The 27,406-nt window shown below is 41.1% G+C and overlaps 2 protein-coding genes across 6 annotated transcripts in view; one reads left to right on the plus strand and one right to left on the minus strand.

The window, feature by feature from the left end:
* Positions 1 to 27,406, minus strand: part of COPS4 (COP9 signalosome subunit 4) — a 314,835-nt gene that overhangs the window by 45,519 nt on the left and 241,910 nt on the right. The window lies entirely within an intron of this gene.
* LIN54 (lin-54 DREAM MuvB core complex component) overlaps positions 1 to 27,406 on the plus strand; it is a 70,997-nt gene that overhangs the window by 833 nt on the left and 42,758 nt on the right. For 2 of the 5 annotated variants that reach the window (XM_069092281.1, XM_069092290.1), the window contains exons 1-3: positions 1,994 to 2,107; positions 20,755 to 21,488; positions 27,145 to 27,265. In XM_069092281.1, the coding sequence (XP_068948382.1) occupies positions 20,790 to 21,488; positions 27,145 to 27,265 (820 nt within the window). In that variant the 5' untranslated portion in view covers positions 1,994 to 2,107; positions 20,755 to 20,789. Of the gene's footprint in view, positions 1 to 1,993; positions 2,108 to 2,444; positions 2,566 to 20,754; positions 21,489 to 27,144; positions 27,266 to 27,406 lie in introns of those variants that run through there. The other 3 variants (XM_069092301.1, XM_069092273.1, XM_069092265.1) reach the window with 3 other exon arrangements.

Genomic DNA, 27,406 nt, shown 5'->3' on the forward strand with positions numbered 1-27,406 from the left:
AGCCCCCGAGCAAAGTTTGTTAAAGAAACACTCCTTCCTAGGCGCGAGCGTGGCGGGGATCCCCTGCTGGGGGGGGGGGTCCCGGGGACGGAGAAGCCCGCCCCTCCCCCAAAGCGGAGAGTGTGCCCAGCCTGCTGAGCTGCTGTCCGCAGGAAGGGAGTGACAGCTGGGGGCAGCCACTCCCTGCCCCGCCCGCCCCCCCCCACTCTGGGAGGCCCGGGGGCGGGGTTGGGGGGAAGAGCATGGCAGACTTGGGGATCTGCTCACCCTAGGAGTAATAAAAATGCTAATAAAGCTCACCTTCACCTAGCGCTTACTGTGGGCTAGGCCCGGTGCAACTTGTACACCGACATGGCACATACGGGTGTATATATCTGTGTGTATATATATAATATCCATATATACATGCGCCTATGTAATGGCTAACATTTATATAAGGCCTCCTGCGTACCCAACATTGTGCTGAGCACTTTACAATTTATAAACAAGCATATATATGGGTGTATGTGTATGCACCCATATATAAAACAGCTGACATAGGGCTTATATGCCTGCCGGGCCCTTTCCTAAGCACATTACAGTTTATGCACAGACATGTACATGTATGTGTATGTGTGTATGCATACATATACACACAATATAAAATAGTAACCCAGGCTCTAAGTGCCTTGCAGTTTATACAGACATATATGTGTATATAGATACAGCTAACATGTTTACCGTGTGCCAGGCACTGTGCTAAGTGCTTTGTTATATACATATAATAGCTGACATTGATATAGTGCTGTGTGCCAGGCATTGTGCCAAGGGCTTGACAATGTTATGTGTGTGCACACATGTGCGCTGCTATATAGTCTCTCGCATGTCTATGTACATATGCATTTACATACTTTATACATGAAGCACCTGCCATATGCCAGGCACTCGTGATCTAGACATTCCTACAGAATGCCGTAATTTAACGTAATTTGTCTTCAGGCTCCTGCTTTGTCCCCTGTAGATTTCGGTGGAACATAACTGTTTTCCTGTTGTCTCCTCTGTGAGGCTGGGAGCTCCTTGAAGTCCGGGATTGTTTTTTTTCCCTTTGGCTTTCCTGCCCCTAGCACTGTACATAGCTCATAGGCGCTTTGATCGGTGCCTGCTGTCTTGTTTGCGGCTAGAGGTCCAAGAAAAGAATGTTTCTTTTTATTTTAGTGGATCTTAAGACCGCATTTAGTAAGAGAGGCTAAATCCACATAATCCGGAGATTTTATGTACATTACAGTATCGCGGGCCAAGTCTGTATTTTAAATTGGAACTGTCAATTTCAGCTCAGGGTAGATTTCCCTTTTTTATTAACAATGTTAACAGCTACTGGATCAGATGGCAACTAGGTTTGTTTTCTGAGGTCCGAAAGTGCATTGCCCAGCACAAGGAGGTTGTACAAGTCACAGTTTTATGGGCCGGAAGGAGAAAGTCAAAGGCAGTGCACTGCGGATTTCGCTCATCTGGGACGTGTGCATTTTAAAGATGGGATTTCGGTGACCGTGTCAGTCGGAACCCGCCACGGCCCAGGAGAGGCCTGGGGCGCGCCCCTTCCCCTGGCTACCCCGGGGCTGCTAGTGCTTTCCACCCGAACCCAGGTCTCTGGGGGGACGGGGAATGTCAGCCAGGATGATGTTAGCGAGCTCGGCTGGTGCAGGAGAAACGCGCGCCGCTCCCGCTGGCTTTTCCCCCTGGAAACCTGAGGTTTCGGTCGGGGGATCCCCCGGGGCCTCGCGCACCTTCCGAACCCGGACAAAAGCCTGCGGCTGCCGGCCGGCGCTGGAGGGCTGGCCCCGCGGCGCGTTTGAAGGTTGGCGCGGCGCGGGGGCGGGGCCCAGCGGGGGCGGGGCCCGGGGGGAGGGGCGCCGCAGAGCCGCCGCGGGCCCGCGCCCGCCGTGCCGCCGCGCCGCCGCGCTTCTGATGACGACGTGAAAATGGCGGATCTTTCGAAATCCAATCCCGGCCCCTGACATCCCGGCGGCGGCGGCGGCGGCGGCGGCGGCGACAGCAGAGGAGGAGCCCGGCCGCGCCGTGAGCTGCCGGCCCGGGCCGCCGGAGAGCCCGCGGCCCGAGCCACCCGGAGGTGAGGGCGGTGCGCCGCCGCTGCCGGGCGGGCGCGGAGGGGGAGGGGAGCGGAGCGGAAGGGACCGGGCTGGAGGCCCCGGGCCGGGCGGGCAAGAAGGGCTGGGGGCCCGGCGTCCGCGTCCTGCGGCCCGGGTGCTGGGGCGGCCCCGGAGCCCCGCGCTCTGCGGGGCGGGGGGGGCGGGGAGGGTTAGGGTTGTGGTTGTGGTTGTGGTTGGCCTGGGAGCGGGACGTCAAGTGCGCGGCGGGGGGCGGGGTGGCTGGGCTCCTCTGACCTGGGGTTTGAGGCGGTGGCATTGGTCGTGCGCGGGGGCGACGGGCGCGGCTGGTGCGCAGACCCCGGGGAGCCGGAGGGGCAGCTCCCCCACTGTCTGTCGTGTCCCGGCAGCTCCGCGATCGAGGGCTAGCTTTTCAGGGTGCGTGTTATCTAGAGAATCCGGACGCGTCCCTGTTCTCCAGGTAACTGTCCGAGGGCCCCGCTCTGCACCTTTCAATGGACTTCTGAAAAGCTATAGGTCACGGTTCCGAGCAGTTATTTGTGGTGGTCCCTGAGAGCATATTCTGTTGCTCTCCTTTGCCTGAAATTCGTTTAGTGCAGCTCCAGCCTGGTACAGGGTTTGGTCAGTAATTATGCTTGGTGGAAAAGAATGTGTTCCAATAGTTCAGTGATAGAGATACTTCCCCCCAGTATTGCAGATTGTAACCCATTTTGCCTACCTCATGCTATTTGACTCTTGTCCACATCCGATCTCTCGGTCCACAAGGAGAGGAATAAAGAAGTTAAAAGTTAAATTACCTTTGGGCTCTTAGGGTTAAATCTCTTTTATTTATTTTTTATTTTATTACTGCTCGTCTTTATCCTATAAAGACGCTTATAGTTACCCCTAATATAGGACATCGTAGGTGCACAACAGGAGAGGATTGTGCAGGAAACTCAATCTCTGATGTAGAATTTGCTTTTCTGAAAGTAAATTTTAGGTTGATATTATGGTGATGCTCCTAACAAATAAATAGATTTGGATGTGCTGATCAGAAAAGTTCAAGTGGAAACTGCAGAGATATATGAAAAGAAAACAAGTTTATTACTGTACTAAATGTCCCATTTATGTTTGTGTGTAATAAATATATTTAGAAACTGTCCAAATGTGTGTGCATGTATATCATATGCACATCTAGACATACAATTTCTTTTTGTTTTTTTTTATCAGTTTATTGATATTGATGAGTTTTTGTTATCTCTCCCATGCCCCTCCCTTCATTGAACAGTTAAAAGGACAAAAAACAAAACCCTTGCAACAAGTACACATAGTCCAGTAAAACAAATTTCTATTTTGCATATGTCTAAAAATATGTCTTGTTCAGTATTTTAAGTCCATCATTTCTGGCAAGGAGATAGGTAGCATGATTCATCTTTAGTCCTCTGGACTTGTGGTTTGTGGTTGTATTAATCAGTTTTACAGTCTTTGAAAGTTTTTTTTTTTCTTTTCTATAATGTCATTATGTAAATTATTCTAGTTCTGTCCCTTCTGCTGGATCTTCATCCGGGTTACATGGGTTCTGTCCTTGGCCCTCTTCTTCCTCTATTATTTCATTTGGTTATCTCTTCAGCTCCCTTGGATCTAGTTATCAAATCTACTTCTCAAGCCCTAAATCAAGGATAGGAAACCTGTGGCCTTCTAGCTGCTTGGGTTGGGTCTTTTGACTGAGTCTAAGTTTTAAAGAACAAATCCTTTTATTAAGGGGCTTTGTTCTGTGAACTTTGGATTCAGTCAAAGGGCAGCACTTGAGGACCTAGAGGGCCACCTGTGGCCTTCAGGCCATTGGTTCCCCACCCCTGCCCTAAACTCTCTGCTGACCTCCATCCAGTCTTACATTTCCAACTGCCTGTTACACATAACTAATTGAATGTCTTGTAGACATCTTCAGTATAACCAAAAATGTACTCATCCCTCTTTTTTGTCCCCCCCCCCCCCCCAGAAATCTGCTCCCTGCAAACTTTATTATTATCAAGGGCACTACTATCCTGGTCCCCCAGGCTCACAGATCACAGACTAGGCATCATCTTCTGGTCTTTACTCTCACCCTCCCCATATCTAGTTTGTTGCCAGATCTTGTTCATTTCACCTTTGCAACATCTCTTCAACAGTCCCCTTGTCTCTTCCCACATTGCCAAGGCTTCCTGGTGGAGGCCCTCCTCACCTTACTGCTGGACTATTAACAGTGGTTGCTGGTGTCTTTGCCCGCCTTGGGTCTGGGTCTCTCCCCACTGCCCTCCGTTTTCCATTCAGCCACCAAAGTGATTTTCCTAAAGCACGGCAAACCTCAGTGGCTCCCATTTTTTGTACATAACTTGTTTTGTGTATTGTCTCTCTCATTAAAATGAACTTCTGGAGGTTAGGAGCTATCTTTTGCCTTGCTTTGTATCCCCAGCTCTTAGCACAGTGACTTTATTTTCCCACATATTATGGAGGTCTTCCCGATTTCAGTTTCTTTGAAACTGTGCATTCATTTCACCATTTCTGATGGCACAAGTTCATATTTGACAATTTGTTTAGCCATTCCCCAATAGATGCATGTCACACCTTTAGTTGCCAGTTTGGGGGCATGTGGTTTTAATGGTTTAGGAGGTACAGATGTGTAAACTCCTATGACCATTCCTAATGACTCCCACTGTTTCTTAAGCTCTGGCTTCTTGGGGAGATGTGGATAACTTGTGCCATTGCCTTGTTGATGCCACATTTGTAGCAAGCCTTAGAAGGAAAAGGGAGTATTAGCCCTTCATCTCTTCAGATCCTACTATGTTATTTGCAGGTTATACAAACACAAAAATGAAACGTAGTGTCTCATGTCATAGGCCTAGGAGGTTCAAAATTCTCCAAGTCTGAGACACTTACGATACAAGAGAAATTTCTGGCAGGCCTTGTATAGAGAAAGCTAGCTCCAGATTCAGGGAAAAACACCTTCATTCAAGTCCCAACTCTGACACATTGTATCTGGATGATGTTGGGCAGGTCCCTTAACCTGTCAGCACCCCAGGCAACTCTCTGAAGAGCTTTAGGTTGGAGAGTGGGAGAAAGATCTATTTTGATAGAATAAAGGAAGCTTCCTTATGCCCAAGAAATTAAGGGTCTGGACAAATAAAACTCCTGCCTCAAAGGTCATAATTTAATGACTATGACCATCATGTATACTGTGATATAGCTTTTCTTAAGTTATTAAATTTTATAAAAGGAGAGATTTTGAAGTATAATTTGCTCAACACTCTGATATACTATATCCTACTAATAAGTATATAAAAAATTAGGTTTTGTAAAAGATAGGTATACATTATTGTAATAGGTCAGTCAACTTGTATTTTTTAAGGGCTTACTTTCAGGCCTTATATTAAGGGTTAAGGAAACAAAGGGGCAAAAATAGCCCTAGCCCTTAAAAAGCTCACAGTTTAATGGGGGGAGGGGGAAAGCAAACAGCTATGTACAAACCATGGGATGAATTGGCAGCAATTTCAGAGGGAAGACACTATGCATTTTAACATATGGAGAGAATATAGAATTTGAGGTTAAACTCAAATGACATTAGAGGTGGTACAAAACTCTAGATGGATAAAAAAAAAAGTTTTAAATGAACTTTAAATTGCCATCTTTAACATAATGCACATCTATAAAATCATTTTCCAGAATAGTAGAATGCTAAACATTTTTCATATCCATTTTGCTTTTTTGTTTGTTTTGGTGAGGGAATTGGGGTTGTGATTTGCCTAGGGTCACCCAGCTAGTAAGTGTCAAGTATCTGAGGCTTGAATTGGACTCAGATCCTCCTGACTCCAGGACCTTGTTGCCCGCATATCAATTTTTCAATAAAAGACTAGCTTTCTTGTAAAATAAATTTCTTTTTCATCAAGAAATATCAGCAAAGGGGCGGCCAGGTAGCACAGCGAGTAAGAGCACAGGCTCCAGTGTTGAGAAGACCTGGAGATTGAATCCCGGGCTCAGACACTTAGAATCCACCCAGAAACACCTGGCCGTGTAACCTTGAGCAAGTTACTTAACCCCAATTGCTTAGGGGCGGCCAAGTGGCTCAGCGAGTAAAAGCACCGGCTCCAGTGTCGGGATGACCTCGATCAAATCCGGGCTCAGATACTCAGCACCACACCCAGAAATAACTGGCCGTGTGACCTTGATCAAGTTACTTAACCCTGATTGCTTAATTAAAAAAAAAAAGAAATATCAGCAAAAATGAATTATTTCAACATACAACAACAAAGAACAGAAAAGAGAATTATATTTGAAACAGTTACTGTTACGTAGTTAGATTTTTTTAGTGTATATTAATTATAAGATAGGAAGAAAATGGCTCTGCTTGTCTATGTCCTATTCTGACCTTTTCTTTGCTGTCTTGTATAGTTTTAAAGTGTTTCATTGATATTCTTTTTCCCCCATCACTATCGATGCTGCTCCCTTTCACTCCCCAAATAGAAGGCCTCCCCTATATACTCTTTTTTTTTAAATGAGTATATAGTCAAACAAAACAAACCAGCACATTGATTGGCCTTCTCTGAAAATGCACATCCTGGCCTGAATCCCTTGCCTTATCACCTTGCTGCTAAGGACTGATGCATGTTGCATCAACCAAAAGAATAACTTTACATACAAATTTTAAGTAGCATAGGAAGTGAGTTTCAAAAATTTGAGATGGAATTTTGATTATCAGTGATAGTGCCTCTAAGCCGAAAAGGTTTTATAAACCTGTAAACCTGATGTATCAGAAGTAGCTTACAGTTTCTCATCTACTTTGTTCAGGCTTTCATAATGTTGTTTCATTATTTTGTTTGAAGTGTTGTGATTTCCTAGAACATTGAACTCACCCACTCATTAAAATGGAGGCATAAAAACATTTCAAAGCCAAGTAGAAATGATTCTTGAAGTATCTGTGACATCACTCCCCTCTCCTACCCTGGATAGCAAGTTTAATAACTTGATCATTGAAACCAGCTTGCAGTTTTAAAAACAGACGTATGTTCTGACATTGTATTATATTATATGTATTATATTACATTTATTTTTATTGGGTTAATATAAACTTAGACTTTTTGTTCTGTTTTCTTTGTTATCTTACAGCATTTCCAGAACTTTTATTAAGTAATAATTTTAAAAATGGCAAAATTGAATTCTTGTAGTTTTATGTGGCAATATTGGAAGATAAAGTGGTATTCATCTGTTATGTCAATATTTTAAGATCAACTCTTTGCTAGATAGGAGGGGTAGCCTGGTGTAATGGACGAGCAAGTCAAGGAAGATCTGGGTTTAAATGTTGCCTCTAACTCCTGCTAGCTTTGTGAAGAAATTTTATAAAAATGAAAAAACTTTCGTTATGTGTTTATTACTATGTGGAAAAAATGAGGAGTACCAATAGAAAATTAAGACATTTTCTGTTCTCAAAGAGCCTATGTGCTTATAGGTCAAGGATTCTTAACCTGCCGTCTATGAAATCAAAAAAAACTTTGATAACTTTCACCACAATTGTTTTCCTTTGTAATCCTATGTATTTTATTTTCTTCATTTAGAATATTCTTAGGTGGAATGCATGGGCTTTACATTATGCCAAAGGGGTCCATGATACAAAAAAGGTTAAGAACTAACTATATTAAGGAAAAAATCCATTTATTTCTATTGTTTCTAGAGTTTTTAATAAAAAAGTATTGAATTTTCACCATCTATTCAATATTTATTGGATATTCAGGATCTATGACTATCAGTCATAGTTTTTAATTATTTGTGTTACTAATGTGATTTATTATGTTTATAGTTTTTACGTTGACCCAACCCCACATTTCTGGTATAAACCTAGTCATTGCATATCATCTTTCTAATAATGTTGTAGCCTACTTGCTAACATTTTATTTTAATGTGTTTTATCAGTGTTCATTATGGATGTTAGTCTCTAGTTCTCTTTTTCTGCTTTGTCTTCCCTTGGTTTAGATATGAAGACCTTACATGTATCATCCATAAGGATTGAAAGGGTGCTTTCTGTTAAAAACTCTGAAATCACAGAAATAAATAGATTTCCTTAATGTAGTAAATAGTATTTATCTAATTCCAAGTGCAGTTATTATTATATGTAATGAAGAAAAGTTAGAGGCCTTTCTAGTAAGATCAGTGATAAATCAAGAATTACCATTATCTCCACTACTATAGAACACAGCATTAGAAATGCTGGCAATAGCAATAAGATAAGAAAAAGAAATGGAAGGAATAACCTTAGGCCGGGAGAAAGCAAAATCATCTCTTTTTGCAGATGATATTTTGATGTATTTAGTCACCTAAAACTAATTGCAATAACTTTAGCACAATTTTAGTATATAAGATAAATCTGCATAAATCATCATTATTCCTTTATATAGCCAATAAAACACAACAAGAAGAACTAAAAAGAGAATCCCTTTAAAAATAATTGCAGAAGTTATGCAGTGTTTGGGAGTGTATCTTTCAAAATTCGCCCAAGGATCGTATGAAGCTAACTATAAAATACAGAAATAAAAACAGAGCTAAATAATTGGAGAAACATTAATTGCTCATGGGCAGGTCAAGCTGATATGAGAAAAAATGCCTAAAGCAATTTACTTACTCAGTTCTGTACCAATCAAATTCTCCAAAGAATAATTTATAGAGCTACAGAAAAGTAGCAAAATTCCTCTGGAGGAACAGGTCAAGAATCTTAAGGCTAATACTGGAAAGGTAGGAAAGAAGAAGCTTTATCAATTTCCTATCTCAGACTGTATTACAAAGGAATAATCATGAAAACAGTATGGTCCAAGTTTAAAAAGAGGTTGATTTATGTAACAGATTCTTTATACAATAATATTAAGTCAACAGACATGGCAGTATGGTGTTTTATAAATCCAGAGATGTTCCTGGAGAGAGTGACTGTTTGACAGTAATTACTGGGAAAAACTGGATAGCAGTCTGGCAGAAATTAGATTTAGACCGAACTCCTCATATCCCATACCAAGTAAGCACCAAATGGGAACAGGACAGATATAAGAAGTCCTATCATAAACAAGGAAGATATTTCCTCCTTTTGGATCTATTGAGAGGGGAAGAGTTCATGATGAAATAAGCAATAGAGAAGATCACACAAGATAAAATGGATAGCTTTGATTATATAAAATGTTAAAGTTTTTGCACAAATAGACCTAATGTAGTAAAAATTAGAAGGTAAACATAACTGGGAAAAAATCTTTGGAATGTTTCTCTGATAAAGGTCTCGTTTTCAAGACACATAAAGAATTGATTTAGTTGTGTAAAACTAAAAGCCATGCCCAAATAGATAAATAAATGGTCAGTAGGCAGGCAGCTTTCAAAACAAGCTATCAAAAGCCATATGAAACAATGCTCTACTATTAGAGAAGTACAAATTAAAGCAACTTTGAAATTTGATCTCATATCAGTCTGGCAAAGATGACAAAAGAAAGAAAATTGGGGCGACTAGGTGGCACGGTGAATAGAGCACTGGCCCTGGAGTCAGGAGGCCCTGAGTTAAAATCTGACCTCAGACACTTAACACACACACATACACACAAACTGGGTGTGTGACCTTGGGCAAGTCACTTAACCCCAATTGCCCTACCTTCCCCCATCCAAAAAAAGAAAGAAAGAAAATGACATGTGGGAAAACCAATCAGTGTGCCATTGGAGCTGTGAACTGACCCAGCCATTCTGGAAAGCAATTGAGAACTATGCCCAGAAAGACCAAACTGTACCTGCTCTTTGATTCAGCTATTAAACTACTAGGTTTATACTCCAAGGAGATCAAAGAAAGAGAAAAGGAATATAGCAGCTCTTTTTTTTTGGTGGCTTCAAATGATAAACTAAGGATCTTTCTTCCTACTGGGGAATGACTAAACACATGGTGTAGAAATGTAAAGGAATAGTATTGTGTCATCAGAAATGATGAAATGGATAATTTCAAAGAAAACTGGGAAGACCTTATGAACTGATGCAGAGTGAAGTGAGCAGAATTAGAACAGTGCACACAATGACCGTGTTAGAGAGGAAGCAACTTTGAAAAATTTTAGAATGCGGATCGGTGACAAAATGAACTTACAGTTCAAAAGCATGAAAATGAAACAATGCCATTTACCACCTGTCAGAGGAACAATAAATTTAGATGAAGAAAGAGGCAGTTGGTTTGTACATAGATAATGGAATTTGTTTTGCTGAACTGTGTAGATGTGTATTGAAAGATTTTTTTTTTACACTTAATTTAAAATTTTTCTCAGTGGGAAAAACACATTTTTAAATTAAAAAAAAATTTTAAATATTTTAAAAGAAAGTTAAGGAACTTGTAAAATGGGAAAATATATAGGAGGTTGCAGCTGTAGGGTTGGTGGGAAGAACTAGTGGTCATTAGGGTGCAATGGCAAGGCAGACTGCAAATGTTAATGCATCTCCTTTAATTATAACAACAGTAGCTAACATTTGTAAGGCACTTTAAGATTTCAATATGGCCCCTTGCATATGTTAGCCCATTTGAGCCCCACAACACCCCTGGGAGGTTATTATCCTCATTTTACAGATGAGGAAACTGAGACTGAGAGAAGTTAAGTGACTTCCTTCAGGGTCATACATCCAGAATGGTGAAAAGACTTTAAGGTCATGTCAGTTAATGAACCAAGAAGTATTAGGTAAGCACTTGCTGTGTTTCAGGCACATGAATTGAAGGAACTGAAAAGGAGGTGGTACAAGTAAGTATTCAGGGTTGTCCTGGGAAAGAGGGAACAGCGCCTCCTGCAGAGACCTACCGGAGCCGTCTTCCCAGTGCACATATTGGACAGCGTGGACCCAGAGGACATAAATAAGCAGCACTGTGGACCAAGAGCGCACGGTGCCGAATTTAGGCTTGATTTAAGGAAAACCTTCTTATTAATTTGAGCTCCCTACAAGCCAAGTTGCTGACCTCAGCAGGTCAGTGGAAGTGTTCAAGCCAAGACTGGAGGACCACTTGTTGAGTGACTGGTAGAAGAGATTCTTGTTCATGTTAGAACAAATGACAGCTGAAGATTTCAACTCAGAGAACCTGGGTTTTGGTTCCGGAGCCTCCCCATCCTGCATTTTCGCATTTGATAGTTGGAATTTTATAGGGTATTACATTCTTCCGTGGTCAGTTCATCTTATTAGATCCCATCCATAATTCTAGCACTAGAAGCAGCAAGTGTGCCAATCGATAAAAAATTCTTATAATTTTACTTTGAAATAAAAATTCATCCTATTTCTGTTTTCTTTACCTTGTGGGTAAAAAAATGCATTGTGTCACTGAATGTAGCTTGGTCCTTTGAGGTATTCTTAAATTCTGGGTGTTCTCTTGCTAGCCTATCAAGATCTTTTTGAACACTGGCTCTGTTATCCATTTTATCTCAGGATTTGATAAAACTTGCTGTCTCTGCCTTCTACCTTTCATTGATTTTTAACAGCTGGAGTCCAAGGACACATCCTTATGGTATTCCACTATAAAGTACTTTCCAAGTTAATATCTAACCATTCATAAACTATTCTATAGGTCTAGTCATTCAGCCAGATCCAAATCCACTTAACTGTCAAGCCCACATCTTTCTGTTTTCTCTACAAGAGTAGCATTTATCAAGTGCTTGGCTAAAATTTGTCGGGTTAGCAGAGCTGTCCAAAAATAGGAAATGAGCTTAGTCTGGCATGTCCTATACTGTATGAATCTGTCTCTTAATCTGCCTAGTTTTTTTTTCCTAGACATGCACTAACCATCCCTCCAATGATATCTTCTAGAATTTGAAGTCAAACCCACAGGCCTGTAGTTTACATACCTCACTCTTTTCCAGTTTTTAAACACTGAGATATTGGCCTTTTACCTCTCTGGCTCCCCCTCACATTCTCCAAGTGCTTTCAGAGATAAAGGACAATGACTCAAGTATCATACCCTTCAGCTTTTTCAGTTCCCATATATATATATATATCAGTTTGCACCTGTTGACTTTAACTATTCAAGGACAAACTGGGTGTTCTCTTACTGTCTTCTCTGTAAGAATGAAATCTCTTTAAGAGTGGGAATTCTTTGGATTTGTATCCCCAGTGCCTAGAAGGTGCTTAATAGAGGATTGCTAATTAATTACTGCATTTCCCTGTAAGCCATTTTTACCCTCCCTTTTCCGGTGTAAAGGTTGTTTGGTTGGTTTTTGACAAGGATGACAGAAGCAGATTAGAGTTAACTAGTTCTGTTTCAGTGGATCTGTGATATTTATCAATGTGGCTGTTCCCTTTATTCATACATTGCCAGCAAAGATTCTGTTTACCATGCTGAGTCTTCATCTCAAGTCTTTTTACATTTCTGGGACTGTCAGTCTGTTGTTCTTTATTCTTACGATTGCTTGCCTATATCTCCAGTGAATGCCTTTGTGACATTTCTTGGGTAGTAGGTCTTCATTGGAAATATGTGGCAGTATCTCTCTGAAGCTTTTGTACAGTCTGAGATTCTGTGATTTTATACCTATTTCAGATTCTGCTCTGCTATGGGATCCCAAGACTGGTTTCATTGTGTTTGGCATACATCTACCTGCGGGCAGATATCAAATACTCTTGTTCAAGTGGACTAGATAGGAATTAAATATTCTGTTATTACTCTAGTCTCTTCTGTGTGTTCAGGCTTGGGTAGGGATGTGCTACTGAAAATGAGGTTCTTTTACCCAAGAGCCTTTCAAATTGTCATCTTCACAATAGCCCTTCAAATCCTTGAACACAGCAACTACCCTTCTCTTCCCAGCCCCCAAAGGCTTTTTCTTCTCTTGTTTGCTACAACATAGGAAGTGAGAGGAAGGTGGAGGAAAATAATTTTTTTTTTAATTTTCTTGGGGCGGCTAGGTGGCGCAGTGAATAGAGCACTGGCCCTGGAAGTAGGAGGACCTGAGTTCAAATGCAGCCTCAGACACTTGACACAATTACTAGCCATGTTACTTTGGGCAAGTCATTTAACCCCAGTTGCCCTCCAAAAAGCAAAAAAATAAAAATAAAAAAAATTCTTCTTGGCAACTGAACTGCTTGAAAATAAATATCCAGAGAAGATTCAGATTTCACAGATACTTCTGTTTGACAGGTTTTACAGATGTAGGTAGTCCTTCCGCTGACACATTTTGAAGCCCTTTCTGTCTTCTTACCTGATGTAAGTCTTGTTCATATTTTATCTACAAACGATTAGAAAATAGCAAAGAATTACAATCTAGGAGAGTAGAGCGAGCACTAGATTTGGAGGCAAAGGAAATCCTAGGATTTGAGTTCAAATTTCTGCCTCTGCTACTTAATATCTTTGTGACTTAGGGTAGTAACTTAACTTCCTGAGGCCTCAGTTTTTCCTCTGTCAAATGAGGGGATTGAACAGAATGCCTAAACCTATGATCCTAGAACTAGGTTGTGTCTAGCTGGTAACAGAAAAGAATAAGGACACTTAAGTAGATTGGACATTGATATTTTATAGCAGAGTAATACCCTGTTAACAAAGCATTCTAACTTTGTACTTTCTCAGAAATTTCATTTTCCCAAGCTGGGAAATAATATGGTAGGCATAACAATGTATTTTAGGTCAGTTTTCTAATTTGACCTTTCTTTTGTGGGGTGATGTGTCCTTCCTTCCCTCCAGGCAAGGCTGCCCAGAAGAGAGGGACCCAGGAAGAAGAGTCCTACTTCTCTTGAGCTGGCCCCCAGCCTGGTGACATGAAGTCTGCTAGGTCTTCTGTCCAATTGGCGCTGTCCAGCTCCCAGGCCAGCCCATACAAACCCAGGAAATTCAGTTTTCCCCTCAGCAGTGTCTGTACTTGAGAGTGCTATTACCCTTTGGCCTTTGCCCTGCTACTGTAATCACTGGCGAGTAGAACTGGAGGCAAGTTTCCCCAAGATGATAGTGCTCAGACAGGCTCTGTTAAAGTTGATTTTATTGCTAGATATATCACTGGATAACAGGGTCCAAGGAGAAGAGCCTAGCATCTTAGCCTACAGGAACTGGATCTGATCTTGTGTTTGAAGGAGTCTAGATTTCAGAGTAACTATTTTCTGATATGTAACTTTTTCTATACAGAAGGTTGTCTTTCTTGCAGCTAGCCTCTAACATTTCACTTTAGAGAGATTGTTCTCAATCTTTTAAATTTGTCATCAACTTATGCAGGTTAAAAGACATCTCGTTTAGTCATTAAACAACTATTTATTGAGCTTCATTGTATGTTGTAGGCACTGGGCTAGGCTCCTAGGACACAAAGGCAAAGGGAAAAACAATTCCGGTTCTCAAGGAGCTAGCTTTTTTATATGTAGAGAAAGTCCCAGTTAATTTGAGGAGAGTGCCCTAGGGGACTCAGTCTTGCCCTACCAGGGCCCTGGAAGGAAACCAGGTCTTCCAAGAGAGAGTGGCAAAGAAAGAGTGTATCCTAGCATGGGAGATGGAAAAGGGGATGGGATGTGGCATTTGGGGAGAACAGCATGGGGTCAGCTTGGCTGGAATGGGAAGTGAATGAAGAGGAGGGATGGGAAGTTAGCCCTGAGGTGACAGGGAGCCACTGAAGATTCTTTTAGGATGATGGTTTGGCAGAGAGATTGTGGGGGGAGAGATCCTAAGCCAGAAAATCATTTAGGAGCCTTTGTCGTAGTTAGATAGTCAGAGGAGATATGAAGGGCTGAACTAGGATGAACTCCCTCAGGAAGAGGAAAGAGGACGATTCTAGAGATAACAGGAGTAAAAAGGGTCAAGCTTGACAGCTGGTTCACTCTCTCATGACCAGAGCTCCCTTCATGGGTGAGGGCCTTACTTGGCCCATCATCTCTAGGCAACCCCAGGCTCGCTTCACTTTCTCCCCTGCCCTGCTTATCTGCCTGCTTGCCAGGCTGGCCTGGCCCTACCCGCACCCCTAATTCTGAAACCATAATCCAGTCAATACTGCCCTTGCTCCTGCTACAGGAAAGGCTGACTCACACCTTTACTCACACCGGGGTCCCCTCACTCCCCCTGGCACTTTCCTTGTCTTCCCTGTAGGAATGGGGGCCGCTTGGGTGGGTACCATCTCTGCTTTTGTGTTGGTGTCCCCAATACAAATTATTTAGCATAATTCTTGGCACACATTAAGTGTTTAATAAAGGCTTTTGTCTTCACTCACACAGGGGATGAGAAGAGGAAGAATGAAGGCTGCCTCAGTTTGGGAATAACTGCAAGGATGCTGGGTCCCTCAGGAGAAATAGAGGAGGCTGGAGGAGAGGTAGCTTAGTCAGGGGTTAGTAACCCAGAGTCTGGGAACTTGCTGGTTTACTTTGTAACCCTGTGTATTTTGTATTAGGTATTTTAGAAACATTCTGAGAAAAGGACTGTAGTTTCTTAGGACTTGGATTGCTTCCTCCTGCCTACTCGGAGTATTTTTCCTTTGAGGTAGATGTTCTAGATTTTGCTGGCTGTGGCGTTGCTGGGACTTTGTCTCTTGGGGCTCCTTTCAGGAGGTGACTGATGGATTCTTTTTATCTTTATGTTGCCTTCTGGTTCTAAGAGATCTGGGTAACTTTAATTTATGATGTCCTGAAATAGGATTTTTCCGGTTTTGGAGGATCATGGTTTTCTGGGAGTCCAGTGATTCTTTTTTTTTTTTTTTTGGAGGGCATTTGGCATTAAGTGACTTGCCCAATTTCACATGGCTAGTTTTTGTGTTGTGTCTGAGGCCAGATTTGAACTCCGGTCGTCCTGACTCCAGGGCCGGTGATCTATTCACTGTGCCACCTATCCTCCCCGCAGTGATTCTTAAATTACCTCTCCTTGACCTGTTTTTGAGGTCAGTTGTTTTTGATATCCCATAGCTTCCATTTTTGTGTGTTTTTTTTTTCCCCCAGGCTTTTATTTTGCTGTCATATTTCCTGTCTAATGGAATCATTTTTTCTGTGTGGTCTCCTCTAGTTTTCAGGGAGTCTGTTTTTGGAGTAATGTTTACTATTTTCCCTTGTGAGCTTCTCCTTCCATTTAGTTCTTCTAAAGCTTTTATTTCATATTTTTCATTTCTTGCTTCATTTCATGAAATTGTTGTGGGAAATCAGGTTTTTTTCCCTTTAAGTCTCTGCAGTTGTTACGCACTTACTCTTCCCTTTTGATTGAACTTTTGGGAAGGTCTAGGGCTACAGTGGTTTTTTCACACTGCTCTGATCTTTGCTTTCATCTCTTCAGCTTTAGTTCAGAGCCAAGCTTCACTGCCCACCAAGCTTTGGGTGTAATCTCCACCCTTTCCTGGATCTTGGGCAACAGGAGGCCTTTCCAGGTCTGTTTTCCCACCTCCCCGGCCCCCAGTGCCCTCCCCATTACTGTGGGGTATGTCTGTATGTACATTGAGTTAGAGTATGAGTCCTTAAAGGCTTTAGATGGCTTTGTTTTTGTTTTTATGTCCCAAGAAGGAAGCACAGTGCCTGGCCTGATGGATGAATAACTTTGTTTAGAATTCTTTGTTCGTTCTTTATGACAAGCAAGCCACACACATTATCAAGTGCTCACCGCCTGCCAGGTTCTGTGCTAAACTCTATGGATACAAGTAAAAAAGAAAGATGATTCCTGCCCTCAAGGATTGTAAATTTCAATGGGGGAAGATGGCAGAAGGATCAGGAGGGGAGAGTAGTGGTGGAGGGAGAAGGTACCTGTGTGTAAAATCTTGAGTCAGGAGCACAGCCAGGAGGGAAATGAAACTTGGTTGGCCTGGGCCTGTCTCCAAATGGACACCCAGGAAGCATTCCTCCAGTAATCGAAAGGGACCAGTATGGTAGAGGGCTGTTTCAGGGTAAGAGGGTGCCAGGTGCTAAGGGAAATTCCAGGCCCTCTGAGTTATTGAAGAGATTGCCTGTTTTTCCTCCTGCATATCTGGAACATTTGATACAGTTTTTGAAATTACTATTTTTAATTTACATAAGGTCAAATGTCTTCAGAAATGTTCCGTTTTAGATAGACAGTATGGTAAAGTGCTGGGCTGATTGAACTGGGTTGGCTCCAATTCTGTTGGATTCTGCCTCTGACCCTAGTGCTGTGACTCTAGGCAGATCTTGTAACCTTGAAGTGATACAGGCAGCTAGTTCCCGGGTCTTCTGCAGTGATCTCTGTTAACCAAATCACAGCACTTGAGCGTGCATTTTGTCCCAACATATTGTTATGTTCCTTGATCGTTTAGTGTTGAGAAAACTTAACCAAGGGAAACTACAGAAACAGGATCGTAAAAGCTTCTCTGACATGTCTAAACTAAGTCTTTTTAGTCTGTATTATTTCACCTTTGGTTCAGGTGTTCTACAGTGACAAAAACATATTTTCCCAGTGATTATCTTTGTTCATGAGACTTTGCTAGCAGTAACAATTACAGTTCTTGCTGAGTAATGCTGTCATGTTATTTCCCTTAATCAGAAAGTATTTATTAGGCACCAGACCTGAAGTTGCAAAGACAAAAATCAAATGGTCCCTGTTCTCTAGGAATGTATGTCTTGTCAGGGGAAACAGTCTGTAACTGTGAAAGTAAACTAATCGTTCACACCTTTGTTAAAGCTCCCTGCCGCCTTGTGGTGAGAGTTGAGTCTACCAAGACAAAACTGAAATATTCTCTACTCCCCAAAGAGCTTTCAGGCTAACACACACAGACAGAATCTCTCAAGTGACTGGAGGAGGTGCCAGCAGTTTGAGGGAACCAGAAGTTGTCCCCATGAAGTCCATGTTTGACTGAAAAGCAGGATATGTGGTTTGGTTGGAAATCTGTCATTGCCAATAATGCTTATCTTCAGATGTTCAAGGTGATGTTACTCGTTTCTCTCTGGAGGTTTTTCAGTGACCTTTGACCAAAGCAGTTAGGCCCAGATTGTCAAGGACTGTGTAGGCCTGTGTATTTGCTTTGCCTTGAGCCTTGTAGGATTCTCATCCTGGGCATCCGAGATGACTGACTGGGCTTGTAGATGAAATGCGACCATAAAACAAAGGTTTTCTTGATATGGAGCTATTATCAAAATTTGACGTTAGCCCAATTTAATTTGACTCTTGAATGAGTGAATGAAAAACCATTTATTAAACACATACTATGTGGTAGGGAATTGTGCTAGGAATACTGACACGAAAGCTCCATGGGCCATCCTTAAAGAGTTTACATTTTGATAGGGGAAGGTTCCCCCCACCCACTCCCCCCCCCCCCCCCCCCCCCCCTTCAATTTTTTGGCCGCATAATGTCTCTGGGATGGAAGGTAGAATCATAGGGTGAATGTTGACAATTTTTTTTTTCAGGCATGGTTGTGTTAATTGGATTCCTCCTAGAGCGAATGGTGGAAAGGGGGTGGAATGGACTGTGGTTGGTTTGGGACTCCCTAAATTATGGTAAACTCACCAGTTAGGAGAACACAGTTCTAGGGCAGGTGAGCAGGTGAGCTGGGCTGGAGAGGTGTGGAGATGCACAGCAGCTGGCAGCATAGATTCGTGTTAAGATTACTCTGTTAACTTCTTTAGAGTCCATATGGATTATGGGCATGTTATCAGTGTGGTCATATGGGAGGATATTTTTCAGTTATATTGAGTAGATAACTCTTTCATTCTTAAATCACTTAAATTCATGTGTTTATGTAATACCTCATCAGCATCTATGAAAAACAAAATGTTTGGGGGCTGCCAGGTAGCACAGCGAGTAAGAGCACCGGCTCCAGTGTCGGGATGACCTGGAGATCGAATCCCAGACTCAGACACTCAGCACCCACCCAGAAACACCTGGCTGTGTAACCTTGAGCAAGTTACTTAACCCCGATTGCTTAAAAAAAAAAACCGTTTCTGGGAGAAGATAAGCACATCAAGATACAACAGAACTAAGGTACAAGAAGATAAAAGAAAAGTTCACTGTAAGGTGTGTACAATGCTATTAACCTCACTAGGTCCAAAGAAAAGACCACCTTCAAAAGGAAAGAACTATGAAAGGAGTGAATTCTGTCCACAGTAATGCACTGTTGGTGAAGCTCTGAATTGGTCCAGCGATTTTGGAAAGGAGTTTGGAATTACACCCCTAAAGTCATTCAGTTGTGCATAATCTTTGTTTAGGTTTATGGAAATCAAAAGAAAGAGGGAAAAGACCCCTATGTACAAAAATATTTATAGCAGTGCTTTTTGTTGTAGCAAAGAAGTGGAAATGGAGGGAGTCTGTCAGTTGGGGAACAGTTGAATAAATTATAGGATTTGGACATAATAGAATATTTATTGCATTATAAGAAATGATGAATGAGGTGTTTTCAGAGAAACCCATAAGAGTTGTATGAATTGATGCAGAGTAAAGGGAGCAGAACCAGAAGAATGTTTTTATTTCACAACATTGTAAAGAAAAACATCTTTAAAAGACTTAAGAACTCTGATCAAAGTAATGACCAGCTATGATTCCAGAAGTGCCTAAACCCATGAGGCAGAATGGAACCTATGTTGTTGCACATAACTTACATGGAAATTTGTTTTGCTCAGTGTATTTATTTGGTACTAGGATTTTGTTTTTCTCTTTTCAGTTTGGGAGGGGAAAAAGACTAGCAATAGGGTTTTCATAAAGAAAGATAAAAGGATCATTGAGGCATTTACAGAACTTCAAAGAAGAGGACCAAAGGAAATACAGATTAAATGTATTAAAATACTTTTAAGCAAAACTGCTTAAAAGCGAACTGGTGCATAAGATGTACAGTCACTGTTTTCTGTTCTGCTTGCATATAGAAATGCAGGTTTTATTTGGTGTTTAAGTTCAGAATAACAAAAAAATCAAATTGATTAAAAACAATAACTGCCTACAGAGTTCTGAGAAAAGAGGCCTGCCTTTTGCTAAGGCTGCCTTATCAGCCCTGAGTTTTCATTTATGGCTCAGAAGCCTAGGGCAAATGGACCTAACTCATGGTTAACCTTCTGCTACCTGAGTGCTTATAAAAGTTATTAATAAAATGAAAACCATAAGTTTCTCTCCCAGCTCAATTCAGGGTCCCCAGGATACAACTTGATTAGACATGAACTCCCTGGTAGTTATAGACTGATGGTGGTTCTTTTTTTTCTCTTTTCCTTTAAATGAAATCATCAGGAATAGTTTAAGAAGTAGATAAATCATGCAGGAAATCTATGCCAATTGAAGGCATAGGGGCAAGGGGAGATGGGCTAAACCTTCACTGTCCTGTCTGACTTTGTGAATTGACAATAGTAGGTTCCAGCCATACACACCCTTTGTCATCAAGTAGAGACTGTGACTCTTGGATCCAAGCCGCCATCTCTGGGCCAGACTCTGAACTCTGCCACTTCACACCGTCGTGGACTTCACGTTTGCCACCTGCCAGTGTGCTGTTCGTCCCTTTCCAAGTTCACCTTGAATCTCAAACTCAGTGTCTTGTCCTGCCCCAACAGGGAAGGGAGGGTGGGGACTCCACTCTGGCTAGGAACTGTAGTTCCCAGCAGTCTGTGCTCCAGAACTTTTCCCTTCAAGGAGGGAAAGTTGGTCTTGAATACCCAGTACATTGGCCAAAAAAATTTCCCTTTCTCTTTAGTAAAGAGTTTTCCTGGAATGATAGTTTTGGGGTTTTGCAAATAATAATTTCTCTGTTGGAGCTGAGTTGCTTCTTTTTACTGATTTTTTTTTTTCTCCCATTTTCATTATAGTACCTGATTATCAGTTTCCAAGTGGAGGAACTATCATGGAGGTGGTGTCAGCTGAGGTGAACAGCTTACTTCCAGAGGAGATCATGGACACTGGTATAACTTTAGTAGAAGATGATAGTATCGAGGCTGTTATTGTTTCATCCCCAATGGGAGATTCAATTCCCATGGAAACGGACCTGCAAGAAATTGTCAATATAAATTCGTCCGGTGAATCTGCAACCACAGCCATGTCTATTACCACAGAACCAGTCACGGTGTCTAGTAACCACGCCAACAAAGTTGTTGGGAATACCATAGTTACAAAAACAGATTTGAATACTGTAAAAACAGCCTTTCCAAGTGGCCTTCAAAAACTTGGTGGCCAGACACCTGTGACTATATCAGCCAATCAGATTATTTTAAACAGAGGATCTCAGGCATCTGATCTGAAACTTGGCAATCAAACAATTAAACCAGACGGACAGAAGTTAATTGTAACAACTTTGGGCAAGTCTGGCCCGCCAATTGTTTTAGCACTACCCAATAACCAGCTTCCCCAGACTCAGAAAGCCGCATCTCAGACACAGTCAGGAGACACTAAAGTGCAATCCCAGCAAATCAAAGTAGTTACCATTGGAGGAAGGCCAGAGATGAAACCTGTCATTGGCATGTCAGCGCTGACACCAGGAAATCAGCTGATCAATACTACAGCTCAGCCTTCTGTGTTACAGACTCAACAATTAAAAACAGTGCAGGTAAAAAAAAAGGGGGTTTGGCTATTAAAAATACATGTCTCTGAAACACCATTTAGTTGTAGGTATGTATCTAGGGTCATTTATATCCATATTCTCAACAAGAAATAACTTTTGAATGTTGCTTTTACTGTGTACATGAAAATAATGATACCTATTGTGTAGGAAGATTTTCAGCATGTAAATGAGCTAGCGAAAGATCTGTTTTGTTTGAATTTAATTTTAAACATTTAGATATGTATTGTGTGTGTGTTTTTAGTGGAAGTTTTTTATGTATGAGAAGAAACATTCTTATTAACCAATAAAGATAGCTTTGCAAGAATGGAACAAAATTTTTGTATTCGAACAAATAGTCTTCAGTACTAGAGATCAGCTGATCTCCATCCTTTGATCAGGGATCATTGTGAACTTTGGGGATCCACTGGCACCACACCTTTTTTGCTGTGTCACTGTTGGGACACTGAGGGGGAAGGAAACTTCCATATGGTTAATTACTTAACTCTTAAGACTTTTCTTTTTCTGAGTAAAGACCTTTCTTGTCCACTGCAGCCTTTCTCTTTGGAAAGTCACTCTTACCATTGCTTTGAGGTCCTACGTTTTGTTATTTTCCATTCCCATTCGGCTTCCCCCATGATCTCCAAAGCCATGGTCACTATTGGCCCTCTCAGATTCAGCCTTCCAACTGGGGACAGGAAGTAGAAGCTGGAGGTGAGGCAGAGAGGAAGCTTGGAAAGGATAAATGATTGATAATAGAGGCTCTTTGGGCAGTGTCTTGTAACTAGAACGTTGTTCTCTTGAGTCACTCTACTGTTGTTATTAATAAGTAGACTGTCTTGTCTTCTCATAAAAACAGTGCTATAAAATGTCTCTGTTTATTCTACATCTGTTAATATCTATAAGGAAACTTCCAAACCTTGAGGTAAGCCAAAACATTTAGATCTCTAGACAATACCAATCACAATAATAGTGATCAAAGCTCATGTTTCTGTCATACTTTAAGATTTGCAGAGGGTTTTACTTAAATTATCTCATTTGATCCTCACAGGAGCCTTGTGAGGTTGGTACCATTGTCCCATTTTACAGATGAGGAAACTGAGATTGAGAGAGATTCAGTGACTTCTCAGCTAGTAAGTGTCTGAGGCAAGATTTGAACTCAGGTCCTTCTGACCCTGAATCATTTAGTTTTCCCCATATATCACAAAGCCTATACATTTTATTTTACTCCTTTCCTTTTTTCAGGCATACAGAATATTTACCATTTCACACAATTTCTGGTTATCTAGTTTCCCTTAGCAACCTAAGGCTGTTTTCTAGGCTAGAAAAAGCAGAAGGCCAGTAGCTCTTGGTTAGTGGGCTAGGGAGAAGGGAAGGTATGATCAAAGCCTCAGGAAGAATTGATCGTGGTGTGACCCTCCAGAGCTGCAGCTCCTGCACTGAACAGAGCATAAACCATAGGCTGACCAGAACTGACCGGAGCAATGTAGGTCAGTGGCCCTGCTATAGGTAATTCCGCAGGACCTCTGAGGTAATTTGGCATAAGAATCACTGTGATTATCTTTAAGGAAAAATTTGATGTGGACAGTAACTTTGGCAGTATGGGACAGCTTGTAGAGAGGGGCCTGTGTGTCTGTAGAGTCCCATGAAGTTTCCACAGTGCTTGATGTGAGCTTAGCCCACTCGGTTCTCACCAAAACCCTAAGTCGTAGCTGCCACAGGCATTATTACATTTTATGGATGAGGAAACCAATGCCCTGTATCCCGTTCTTTGTTCCAGTCTTTGAGAAGAAAGTCGCCTTGCTCATTAAGAGCAGGCTCTCTCTCTTCTGCCCTGGATCTCATCTTCCAAACATCCTGGAGCCCAAGAAGACCTGAGTTCAAGTTCTTCCTCTGACACAGATTGATGATAGGATCTTGGGCAAGTCACTTAGAGGCTTAGCAACCCAGACAGCTCTTTTTTTTTTTTTAATGAGCAATCGGGGTTAAGTAACTTGCTCAAGGTTACACAGCCAGTAATTTCTGGGTGTGGTGCTAAGTGTCGGAGCCTGGATTCGATCCCCAGGTCATCCTGGCACTGGAGCCGGTGCTTACTAGCTGAGCCATCTGGCCACCCCTCCAGACAGCTCTCTTAAGAACTGCAGTGGTAGGGGCGGCTAGGTGGCACAGTGAATAGAGCACCATCCCTGGAGTCAGGAGGACCTGAGTTCAAATGCGGCCTCAGACACTTAACACACAAACTAGCCATGTGACCTTGGGCAAGTCACTTAACCCCAATTACCCTCCCCAAAAAAGGGGGAAAAAAAAACCTGCAGTGGTAGAGGGAGTTCACTCATAGACCAGATTTTAAAAATTGTTTATGAAATAGAGAAATCTGTAATAGACTTTTTTATAACCATTTGACAACTATTTGAGCAATTTCCAAAAGAAAACGATTGAAGTAGTTTTGGTGATTCCTTCCTGAGTTACCTGTAATACTTTACTTCTCTAGAATATTACACTTGCTGAAGGTGCTAGGTCAAGAAGGCTTCTCTTTTCAAGGTGCCCAAAGAGCATATCAAGTGCTCTCTTAGTTATTATTCACGATAACTGATGTTTACCCAGCACTCTGTGGTTTCCATGATCTCCCGTGAACCCCTTGCGATCTCTCTCCCACCCTTCTCTTGTAAGGGCCTCTTTTCCAGCTTGAAGGTTAGTTTGATGAGCTCTCCTGGACCCAGAGCTGTGAACACTCCAACCCTCCAATGTGGCTGCCTTTTTAGCAGATTTGTGCTTTCTTTTTTCTTTTCTTCAGTTTTCTAATGAAATAAGCTTATTTAAAATTATCCTTTATACACTGGTCGTGCTCAATTTCAAATGTAATTATGTTACAATTAGAGGACCCTTTTTTTTTTTCTTTTATATGAGAACCTTTGGGTTCCATTACAGAACTGGAGATCTTTGATTTAGCAGCCTTAAACACAGAAGAATGAGGCTTTACATTTGTTCATAAACTTTCTAAATTTTGGGAGCAGCTTATTTGCTTAAACTAAGTTTTGTTTGTTTGTTTTTTCAAGCTCTAGGTCTTTATTTTTTTTTTTATTAAATTGGTTTATTAAAAAAAATAAAAAAAAATAAATTGGTTTATTTACTTTTAGTCCCCCCCATCATGGTGGCACACACTCAAATATAGGATCTACAAATATCTTTACATTAATCATTAGTCAGGTTGTAAAGAAGGATTATAACTGATGGAATGATCAGTGGAAAAGAGGAAACAAAACAAAAAGAAACAGCAAGTAGTTTGTTTCAATCTGAATTCAGACTCAGCATCTCTTTCTCTAGATGTGGATATCTCTCTTGATCATGAGTCTTTTGGAGTTGTCTTTTTTTTTTTTTGCTTTTTGGAGGGCAGTTGGGGTTAAGTGACTTGCCCAAGGTCACACGGCTAGTTTTTGTGTTGAGTGTCTGAGGCCAGATTTTAACTCAGGTCCTCCTGACTCCAGGGCCGTTGCTCTACTCACTTGGAGTTGTCTTATAACCTTACATTGCTGAGAGGAGCCCAGTCTATTAAAGTTAGTGTCTGTGATGGTGTACAGATTTCTCCTGGTTCTGCTCTTCTCGCTCAGCATCAGTTTATATAAGTCTCTCCTAAACTAAGTTTTATTGATCCTTTTTTTAAACATCATAGTAATTTTTGGAAATACCTTACTCTTCCCTAATAATTGATCACTTCCTTGTTATCAAAGAAAAGCACCCAGTATAGTGACTGTCTGACAGTGTATTCAGCAGTCTGCCCTGGTAGCTCTTGAATCTCTCTAATGAGAGGAAGGAGGTAAATGGCTTAATTTAAAAAAAAATTTCCTGATATGAAAGTATTTGTGTTAGCCAACATTGTAAATAGGTTAGAATTACGGAAAGTATCACAAAGACCTAAGTGTTACTTATATCCAAAAAAGGCAAGTTGTTTAAGAACTTAAGTATATGATACTTTTTTCATACCTGAAATCCATTAATATTCAGCAGGTCAATAAAATTCTTACCAATTTTGAAATTTCACATGTTTAATGGCAAATGAGGGCTACTTTTCACTTCTCACTGTACCATTAACTAGGCCTCCACCTGGGGATGCTCTAAGTTGTTTAAATCCAATTATAGATCCTCAAATTGTTCATTGTATCAGGCCCATTGTTAGCCTTTATGCTACATTTCCTATTTTCTGTAATCCCTCCCCCCATAGTACTTTGCATTCATAATGCAAAGTAAATACATTTAATTGAAATAGTTCAGTTTGGAATTTGAGCCCCCAAAGCAGGAAATTGCATTGTTCTGTGTTGTCTGGCATGTTGTTCATATTCATGTTGGTAATATTTGTTATGATATACTCTGAGGAAATACAACATCAAGAAGAGAGTACTGAACTTGGAGGCAGAAGACAGGTCCATAGTCTTGGCCAAGACATAAGACTTGGCCAAGTCACTTAACTTCTTTAACTTTGTTTACTCATCTGTAAAAGTGGGGTGATAATAGAATTATTGGGAGGATAAATGAGATCATGTATCTAAAGTATTATTTAATCATACAGTTGTGTGTCTGTGTGTATATAAAACCAATTATTATTACAATGTCTTGATTCTTGATTTTAAGAAAGTATATTTTTTTTTAAAGCAATCGGGGTTAAGTAACTTGCTCAAGGTTACACGGCCAGGTGTTTCTGGTTGGGTGCTAAGCGTCTGAGCCCGGGATTCGATCTCCAGGTCTTCTCAACACTGGAGGAGCCAGTGCTCTTACTCGCTGTGCTACCTGGCCGCCCCTTAAGAAAGTATTTTTGCAACTTGAGAATATTTTAAGTCTGTAAGTTGTAAGGGAACTGCATGTTAATTTGAACCAAGCAGTCTTAGTACCTGGTCATTTCCTTCAGAATGGACTCTTAGGAATTGCCATTTATAAAAATTTCTTTTTTCTTTTTAGCTGTACTTATCTGTTATAGGAAGAGGGTTTTTTTTTAATTAAAATAATTCCTTAATGTGTATTCGAATTATGCTTCTGGAGGTCTGAGTAATTATTTAAAAGTGACCTCACTATTGACTGAAAATAGTATTTCAGGAGTAATGGCCCTAGATTATTTCTCTAAAATGACTCCTGGTTCTGTCTTACATTTTCCTTTTAGCATTTCACTTCATGTTTTGGGAAAAGAAAGCCAAATGGTGTTTTACTTTTTATTAAATATGTTCTTGTTTTGCTTGTGATTGATCATAAATTTATATCTCAGAAATTTTAAATGCCATTATTGCAAATAATGTATAATGTGCAGTGCAAAGAGCTATGCAGTTGTTTTAGTTGTGGAATTTTTTTTTTGGAGGGAGGATGACAGGGCAGTTGGGGTTAAGTGACTTGCCCAAGGTCACACGGCTAGCAAGTGTTAAGTGCCTGTAACCGAATTTGAACTCGTGTCCTCCTGACTTCAGGGCCGGTGCTCTATTCAGTGCACCACCTAGCCACCCCATAGTTATGGAATTTTTAAAGGTGTAACTATTTTAGCAATTGAAATTTTTTAAATCCTTATTTTTTGCTGTTAACATTTGTGGTTTTTGCTAAGTAAATGGTGGTTGTTGTTTGCTAGCTCTGTCTTAATTCTAAGTAAATGAGTACTTTGTAGTAATCGACAGTTATTTGTACATTTCAGATTGCTAAGAAGACAAGAACACCGACTTCTGGTCCAGTCATCACCAAACTAATCTTCGCAAAACCAATTAATAGTAAAGCAGTCACAGGACAGACAACTCAAGTATCACCAGTCATCGCAGGTTGTATTTATTTATTGTTTCTTAAACTACATTTTAACCTTCATCTCATGCAGCTGTAGAGGAAGCCGCTTCGCTCTGCATTCCTAAGTGTCTTCAGCTGTGTGAGCATTCAGTGGGAAGGGAAGGCAGCTGACCGGGAGC

Source organism: Petaurus breviceps, unplaced genomic scaffold (genome assembly GCF_028583685.1).
Source record: "Petaurus breviceps papuanus isolate PSGF00001 unplaced genomic scaffold, PetGlider_PUasm1.0 126, whole genome shotgun sequence".
In the NCBI taxonomy this organism is placed as follows: domain Eukaryota; kingdom Metazoa; phylum Chordata; class Mammalia; order Diprotodontia; family Petauridae; genus Petaurus; species Petaurus breviceps.